The following is an 8,647-nucleotide window of genomic DNA, read 5'->3' on the forward strand; positions in this document are numbered from 1 at the left end:
TACAAAGGCCATAAGCCCACTATTAGAAACACACCGCGCATATCGACGGTATAGAAGAAAGAAACAAGATCTAAGAGAGTCGAAAGTTAAATCAGGATAACTAAAGCACTGCAGGCTTTTCGTGATCATCAGAAGAATTGAGTACAGGCGATTTTGTGCCAGGCTAACTCCGGTGACTACACTGAACGCTGACTCCTAATGATATTACTCATATCAATGGTCACTTTGAACCCAGATCGCTACTCTCCCCACAGGTATTCGAGTCGTACTCGAATATGTATAGTATAGAAATACCCAAATCATAGGTCAATCGTACTTTGGCTCTGATATATTACATGGTCTCTTTGCTTGATCGGATTAGATTCCCCGACGATGATAGCATTCGTTTTTGTTTTACCATCTAATTACTTACAGTTTACTTGTTTGTGTATGTATCATTTTATTCATTCCTGTTTAGATGAAAGTTTAAATTCCAGCTCAATTATTTGTTCCTATATATAAATATGACAATTAAGTTCAAGGAGATATTCTGATGAACCTTTTCAATAGGGTAACATGAGTTGGACCCGAAACATCTTGAGCTCCGGGTACCCAAGTGGAGAATGCCTATGCCGTTATTGTTTGAATAGCGTTCTGCTGTCACCTAATGCAGAAATATTATTAAGCTAATGAGACGTTTTTTTCGAGGGAATAATACCAATGGTTGAATCTATGTATCTACTACTTATTTTACTAAGAAACTCGGTAGTCTGCATCGGAAATGATCTCCGTACATAGTATACATCAACGCCATCATCATCTTGATAAGTCTCTAGCCAGTCATAACTGCCACGGCATATGATGGTTTCGTTTCCCTCCTAGCCCATAACCTATTCCCTTAATTTCGAGTGTGACCAGGACACGATGAACTTGTTCGTGCAATAAACTACGTTGTTAAAAGATACGATAGCTAAGGGTCGTAATTAAGGAACACGGATTAGGTTCAGGCCTGTTTGCGTATGTGAATTGGTCAATTTTTTCTTTATTAATAATAAAAGCAAGAGCTGTTTTTTTTCGTCCGCAAAATAGTATTACCATTAATATAGATAATCAATTAATTTTTATCGAGATGTAGCCATTAATCCATAATTCCAGATCTGCTGGTCGTTATACTAGACAATTTAGGCGTGTCGAGTCTGGTTCAGTCTGAGGTTCGGTTCGGAACTGCTAGTTTTCCCTGTTTCATATCTTGATCCGTATAGAATGCTCTGCGAAGTCCTCAAACTCTTCACTTACGGTCGCACGCGTCGATGCAATAAATTAGCTTGAAAGTGTTACGTCATTGGTGTGCGAAGCAATAAGGGTCTCTTGCGCGATAACGGCAAACTCTATTTGCTAGAGAGTTGTAATTTGTAAGAGGATAACGAGACCCTAATATTTGCTTGTGAATCATAAGTGACATTTGGAACTGGAAGGATACTGACGTTGATTGAAGCATGGTAACGTGGTGACGAAATTCCGGTATCTATACTTACAGCTAAACTGGTTCCTGGTACAAGTCAAGTAAAACAAAGTCTTGGTTTCCCAGTATTTATCTTAAAGACGGTTGTAGCGACGATTATGTTACTTTTTATAAGTTAAAGATAATTTTGTACTATTATGAGAACGTATGTCTTTGTATGCTCGCTGTTTTCCTCTTTCGTGCTAAAAGGTAAGTAATCATGCATGATGAATCAAGACAGATATATCAGATTGTATTTATCCTCTTTTAGAATTCGGATCCTACGGGTCCTACAAACAAGCCTCCTCAGCAGGATAAAACGGAGGCAGAAAAGGGCCCTGGGCAAGCCAATGCATCATGCTCCCTGGGAAATAAAGTTGTTGGCCAGGCTAATGCATCGGTAATGGCTGGCACTGAGAACTTTTTTTCGAGCACCGGCGGGGTTGAAAGTATGTGATTTTTGATATTTTGGTATGTGGATCTAGAACGTAAACGTTTTACCTGAAGGCGCACGTGCATACGAAAATATAATAAGGAGGCGCTTGTAAATTAAATGTCGATACTAGCGACTGGCCTATATTGGTTGTGTCCTTCCTCATCGGCTTTTAGAGCACGCATAAACAAATCGATTAGAGACCTTAATATAGCCATATGAACTGATCCGGTCCGATGGAATGGTCGTGTCTCCGTTCATAAGCATTTTTTGTTTCTAAAACTATGTCTATAACTTGTGACGTAGTAGCTTTCGCTTCGTGGTTCATGCTCGGCGTCATTAATTCGTTAATGACCAGCGGCACGTAATACAAGTGAGGCTGGCGCAGAAAGTTTTCTTTCGCTACGAACATGAGAAATTATTTGTGGGCCTATTACATGTGACGCGTAATGATCTCATGGAGCATCCTTTTCCGATACATTTTTGTCATTTACAGATGATGCGAAGACGTCTGATGTGAACGCTCAAGCTATCTTCGATTCTCTGTCTATCATTCCAAATACAGTTTACCTGTTGTGGACAGAATATGCGACGGATTATATGAAGCAAAAACTCGAAGACGGCTCCAAGTCAGCTAACATAGAGGAAAAGTATTTACTCTGTTAGTGTATACCTATTTGCTCTATTAGCAACGTTTTCATTACCGTATACCTGTTTTGTTTCACTGACAAGTTGGGATCAAAACGGCCTCATAAGTAATGCTATTTTTCGGATTTGAAGCAATCCGAAGAAATGGGTGGTGGAGTGTTTTTCTGCGAAATTTGGGGACACTTAATGGTGCAGGTTTGCACCTTGGCTTAGACACCCTGGCTTTTGTTCGTGCTAGAAGCCAGCCGTCGGAAGTTATGCTGCCGAACGTGAAAATTTGACGTGTTCATTTTAGATGTTAATGTTAGAGATACTGATGCTTTGTAACCGTGCACTTCTATTAATGACCAAACGTTTGCCATGTCGTACACAATACTTAAATGTCGCTAGAATCTAAGATGTCAGATTGTTCCACCGGCCATACTTTGGAGGATTTTACAGGCGTATCATTGTGGTTCCTATTTGCCATATCAGGAGTCAGTAGCTCGATTTTTATTGTGTTGATTTCGCTCGCCATGCCTGGGTTCGAGTCGCTGAAGGCAATCGAAAGTGGCAACCCAGGACTTATTCGACGTTGGCTGAAGTATTGGGTTGTGTTTGGGGTCGTTAACGCCGTCGAGTTCGTCATACCCATAGTCGTGGCAAAAGCATTGTCAATTAGCTTCTTTAAGGTATGCGCGCGTCTTCGATGACGCATCTTGTTGCTATCTGCTTCTGATTACCTGCGGTGTTCATGTGGGGTTGGTAGGACGGTATCTGTAGATCGTGTTAACCTACATTTGTATCTTTGCCTTTTAGGGATGCCTGCTGCTATGGTGTATCCTTCCTATAAAACCCAACGGAACAGAGCTGGTATACAGCAGGTTCATTAACTCGCGTGCCAGAGGTACTCTATTCTATCTAGCAATTTTTTAAGAACACGGCGTTAACAAACCTACATTCTAGCAAAACACAAAGCTATGCAGAAGACGTTCCCTATGCCGACTTCCCTAGAATATAGTGACAAATGTATTTTGCTTTGGTATCATGGTGTTTCTGGCGATCTTGAGTATTCGATATTCTTAAGTTCTATGTATAGTAACAGTGAATATTTGAGGAGTATTACGAACAGCGTTAGTAGAATAGGAGATTTGCTTTATGACAACTACTACGTATGTTATATGCTTAAGCCCCTACGTGAATCCAAAATATATATACATATGACAGTGTTTTGTTATAAAGTACAAATCCAGACAGTCGAAACTTGACGAACTGGCCAAAAAACGTTTGTATAAGTTGACGCTCCTTCATGCTTTAATGTACTGCCGGCCAAATGCAAGCGCGAAGCCTACAAAAAAGTACAAAACTACAAGCTAAAGTAGACATCTAGGCAGGCAACCTCGAATTGCGGCCGTCAAGTATATCACGTATAAATGATCAAGAAATAATACCAATCAAGATAAATTGTAGAAACTATTACTAAGGTTGACGTCAATCAAGTCACAAACAGAATAATCATAAAATGATTGGCTCACGAGATAAAAATGCGTGTTTGTTTCATCGTATAAAATGCATACTATTCAAGAGCCTACTGTGACAGCATCCTTTTGGACAGGAGAACTCGAAAGATTAGCTATCAAATACCCGTCAAAATACAAAAAAAAAATATCTTTTTTTTCGTATTTGGTAAAAGCTTATTTCAACGTTTTGGGGCATTTTTTGGGAATAAATATCAACGAGCATTATGCAACGAGATTTATGCAGATGCTTCTTTTCTCGGTCTTCGATCGAAAGTTCTTGATTTTTTCTTTGCACTTTGGCGTTTTATCATGCCAAGCGCCTGCTAAATAATTGTGTTCTGATTTCTCTATAGGACATTTACATACATGAGTCCTTACATAAATCATCATTATAGTCTGTTCATTTAGATTTAGCCAACCGCTGTGACACCCCTATCAAACGAAAGAAGAACGGCCACGTTCTCGTCCCCTCAATGTCTGTAACGTCCGATATTATATCGTCTAACGAAATATACTTCCACGGTCCCTATTAAAAAAAAAACTATTTCTTTATCCAGTTGTATTACACCTTGCAATTACTGATCACAAATTTTGAAATGTTTAAAGTAATCGAAAAAAGGAGCTCAGCTATTTTCCATAATCAATCTAATACTAGTAAGATATATATGCCATTTCATTCTATTCTTGCATCTTAGCTGAAGCAGTGTAAAGAAGGATCACTTTACGATGAAGTCTAAATTTACTAAGATGAACTTGTTTATAACCTTATTTGCAGAAGATATCGAGGCAACAGCCCGTGTGCTCGAGTCGTACCTCCGTATGCTTAGAAAGAGAGACTTGCCGCAATACATCGCGGCAAAACAGTTTGTGACGGAATGCGCTGTGGCCGGTTTGGACCCGTCCCTGAAAGATATGGAAGCCCATTTGTCTTCTCTTGGCCCAGATGGTACTTCTGTTGCACCAAGTGCTGCTCCTCTTCCTGAATTTGAACTCGTCTTACCCGAAAGAAAGGAACCGGGCATTTTCGCAGAGCATTACAGGAAACCTTTGCTAGTTGCTGTGGGTGCTGGGGTACCAGAAATTACCATCTCGGACCCGCAAAAAGCGGCTAGTAAGAACGCTAAAGGGCATAAAGGAAAAACTGATTCGTCAAAAAATTCCCTATCGAAACAGAAGTTGTCGAAGGAGCCTGGAAAGGGCCAATACTCTTAATTACCGATGTACAATGTTCATAAAAGACTCAGATGGCATGCTCTAGGCCGTGTAATTATTGATCTTTTCGAGGAACTCCACTGTGTACTATACGATTGTGTTAGTAGGATTAATTAGTCGTTCGAGGACCAAATGAAGTAGCAGGAATGAAGTGTGTCGATAATATCAAACTATGCTTTGATTGATAGGGAAGCCTAATACAAGACTCGAGAAAGGGTCAACTACTACTCGAGTTGGTCGAATGCTCTGCAACATATGAGCTATGAGTAATGAAATGAGTGCTGTAAAGAGGCTTTTATCTATTTATTATGACTAAAATCGGTGTCGGTGCCCAGATAACTACCTTTAGAGACCTGCACACAATCCAGGCCTCTATCGGGGCTCATATGTTCAGTATGCAAACTTTCTTTTTTGTTAATACTTATTCCGAATTGGCCGACCACGTAGAATAAAGACTTCAATATAGGTCTAGGAAACTGACACTTCACTTCGTTTGTCCTTCTAAGCAAGCATATATATTGATTTTATGGAATTGAGCTTCATTCCTTTCTACTTCTGAAATCGGGGGACGAAATTCGTTTGTTTCGGAACAACGACTATAGTCGTCGGTAAGTTGATCTCGTACGGAGAGTAACAACGTATAATTGTCCTTATTCGTGTGTCCCTCGACTATAAGAGCGCGCATCTAGAGAAGCAAGCCACGGCTTAATCGTTCCTAGAATGGTCGTGCTAAGATTTGGAAAACCTGTATGAGCGTTGTGGCGCAATTTCGCACAAGCCGATCATTGGTGCTCCTGTATTTTTCCCTAAAATCTAGCCTTCCGCCTATGATTTATTACAATATGTAACCATTTGTAGGTAGCTGTATAGAATAACCTAGGATGTAAACCTTGCTACAAGGTATCGAACTTCATGGCGCCTCGTTGCAAAAGCAGTTGGCAAGAGAGTTTACATTTGGAAATTAAAGGAGGACGAGTAATCCTCATGAGGGGGTTGTTTTATACTCGACCGGTGGATGCACAGAAGCGTTCAATGTGTTGAACTCCCTTCGTTGGCCTGTGTAGCTAAGTTGATAGTGATCAAATATTACCCCTGGCATGGAGGAGAGTTACTGAAGCAACTATTTAATTAATGACGGTGTAACTAATAGAGTTTGACAATCCTACTGATGGCGATCTACTTCATTACTATTTTAGCATTACTAGCTGTGAACGTTGCTTAGACATTAGAGAGTTAACTGATTAACAGGTCTATCTGTACATGGATGGCAAATTGTTTACGAACATGTATTATCTTACATACGCCAGCTTCGACCTTGCTTGATCATGAGGGAGAGGAAAAGAGACCCAGTTTTTTGTTTGTGGTTTGGACAGGGTTCCGCACAGGTTATTAACAGCGAGTCCTACAACTAATACTCGATGAGAAATTGTAGTCAGGCCTAACTGATTAGCTAGATGATGTTGTTATTAGCGTGACCAGAAGCTAGAAACAGTAACGTAAACAGCAGTCAATGGAGAGCGCTATATTGTCGCGAGTTGTCGTGCAGTTAGTACGTACTTATTCGGCGACAGCGACCGACTGGCAATGAAGAAGGACCGGAAAACAGACGTCTGCTTTTTTACTAGATGAATAAAAACCCGTGCAGGCATTTCCGGTTATAGACTAATGTTAATTCCTATATTTGCCAACGTCGATCGTTTTGCTACGCACGACGCATGATTGTTACTTTGGTCGAGCTGATGCTACCAGCATAAGATCGTGTCAAGCTTTCGAGAACGAAATAACAAAGTGTATTCTTTCGAAATTAGCTTTCCTAGAAACTTAAATGTGATGCTTTCTTTGAAGAGATTAATGAGTAGTTTCGAAATATGGCGTCTGCTGTTTTCTATTTAAGTCTGCGCTTGACATAATTGGCCTGCTGTGAAACAACGGCCTATCAATTATAAAGTTTTATGCGTCACTAGCGTAACTTTTTTCGAAGAGATGGTAATAATATGTAGTAACTTTTTTTGAAAATGAGTCACGTTTCCCATAATATGATAAACAATCAATTTTTCCGAATCTACATATTTTTAATAATAGTATATATCATCGGTAAGGCTGCTTGATTCGTTATTGAAACAATATTATACTAATTAACTTCTTGAACATAATGGACCAGTTGCACTATAGTAGCATCATAGCCGGGACTGGGTAACAGAAGAAAAGCCGAATGAACTTCTAAATAGATTTAGAAGATACATACAAACATGACCATACACCTGCAACGGTCCCACAGAACAGTGCTTTAAATGACAACCATAAGTTAATTTTTTGTCGATTATTGTAGGCGATGCTTTCAGTTCTCACACGAAACACCCTTACAGAAAATCTTACGCTAGCTAACATTATAGCACCGGTTTGCTTAGACCTTCGTTGAGCTATAGTTGGTGTTACGATATCGAATCCCCTGGGGTACAGCAGGTAAACAGCGTCAGGCCTAACGTTCCGGTCCTAATACTATTTACTTTTATATTCATACAATGAAAAAAAAATAAAAGGTGAAGTGGAGTACTATTTTTGTAATTAGCACGCTCCATGAAAGCTATGGCTACGGGAATATTACTCGATATATATACAGGTCGATTTGATCGTAACTCGGCTCCAACTATCGCTATTCGCTGTGGCTAATTTGTAATTGATAGGCACATGGTGCAAATAAGGGTGCCAATTTTTCACTCCGTACGAAAAGTTCGCTAAATCGACGCTTAAAACGATGGCCATCGGAATGGTAGCTGGCTGAGTACGAAATTCTTCGAGAATCGGTTTCTCTACTGTACATTGGAATGTGGCTCAACCGACGACGTTAAATCAAGCAGACGCTGGTGGAAGAATTTCTCCCTGGCTTACGCATCGCCTTCGGCTGGTTGTACATGCGTCCATTGTCCCTGCGACATTCTAACTCACAACACATCGTTCCCCGAAGTCGTCCCGCTCCTCCCTATATGCTAAGCAAGAATGCTCTCTGCACACTTGCGACGGATACGCGAGACACAATTGGATATCACGTTGCTTGTCGCGACAATGATGCGGCGCACGGAAGAAGCGTGCCGCAGAAAGAAGAGTCTAACTTTACCGCTGTTTTTCGTAGAAGTGGAGAAGTTACATGCTTGGTCACGTTTCCTTACCTGCTCGAGGTAAAAAAAAAAACAGGAACAGCAATAATATAGGCCCCTGGACTGCGTTGGCCTTTCCACAATAACGAGACGGTCACAATGCTCGCATCGACACGGATACGTGAACCGGACGGTTGCAATGCACGTGAGTCATCAAAAAAGACCGAGGCCATTCAAAGTACTAAAGTAAAACGCCAAAGATCGCTACACCTGATCATCG

General features: G+C 40.5%; 1 protein-coding gene across 2 annotated transcripts; it reads left to right on the forward strand.

Moving 5' to 3' along the window:
* The first annotated feature begins 1,088 nt into the window (after positions 1-1,088).
* LOC111261698 (uncharacterized) lies at positions 1,089-5,315 on the forward strand. Of its 2 annotated transcripts, none has more exons than XM_022835371.2 (6): positions 1,089-1,478; positions 1,752-1,929; positions 2,410-2,574; positions 3,003-3,232; positions 3,360-3,447; positions 4,836-5,315. In XM_022835371.2, exons 1-6 carry the CDS (start codon positions 1,476-1,478, stop codon positions 5,270-5,272), a joined length of 1,101 nt encoding a protein of 366 aa, XP_022691106.1. In that variant the 5' UTR covers positions 1,089-1,475; the 3' UTR covers positions 5,273-5,315. The 2 variants fall into 2 exon arrangements, with proteins under 2 accessions (XP_022691106.1, XP_086824936.1); XM_086968810.1 differs by having other exon boundaries at positions 1,093-1,500.
* The last annotated feature ends 3,332 nt before the right edge of the window (positions 5,316-8,647 follow it).

The sequence above is a fragment of the Varroa jacobsoni genome, unplaced genomic scaffold (assembly GCF_002532875.2).
Source record: "Varroa jacobsoni isolate VJ856 unplaced genomic scaffold, vjacob_1.0 scaffold_587, whole genome shotgun sequence".
Lineage (NCBI taxonomy): Eukaryota > Metazoa > Arthropoda > Arachnida > Mesostigmata > Varroidae > Varroa > Varroa jacobsoni.

Coding starts and splice junctions, on each gene's coding strand:
- LOC111261698 (XM_022835371.2), top strand. Junction 1,930..2,409: donor GAGCACCGGCGGGGTTGAAA/GTATGTGATTTT, acceptor TGTCATTTACAG/ATGATGCGAAGACGTCTGAT. Junction 3,448..4,835: donor CATTAACTCGCGTGCCAGAG/GTACTCTATTCT, acceptor CCTTATTTGCAG/AAGATATCGAGGCAACAGCC.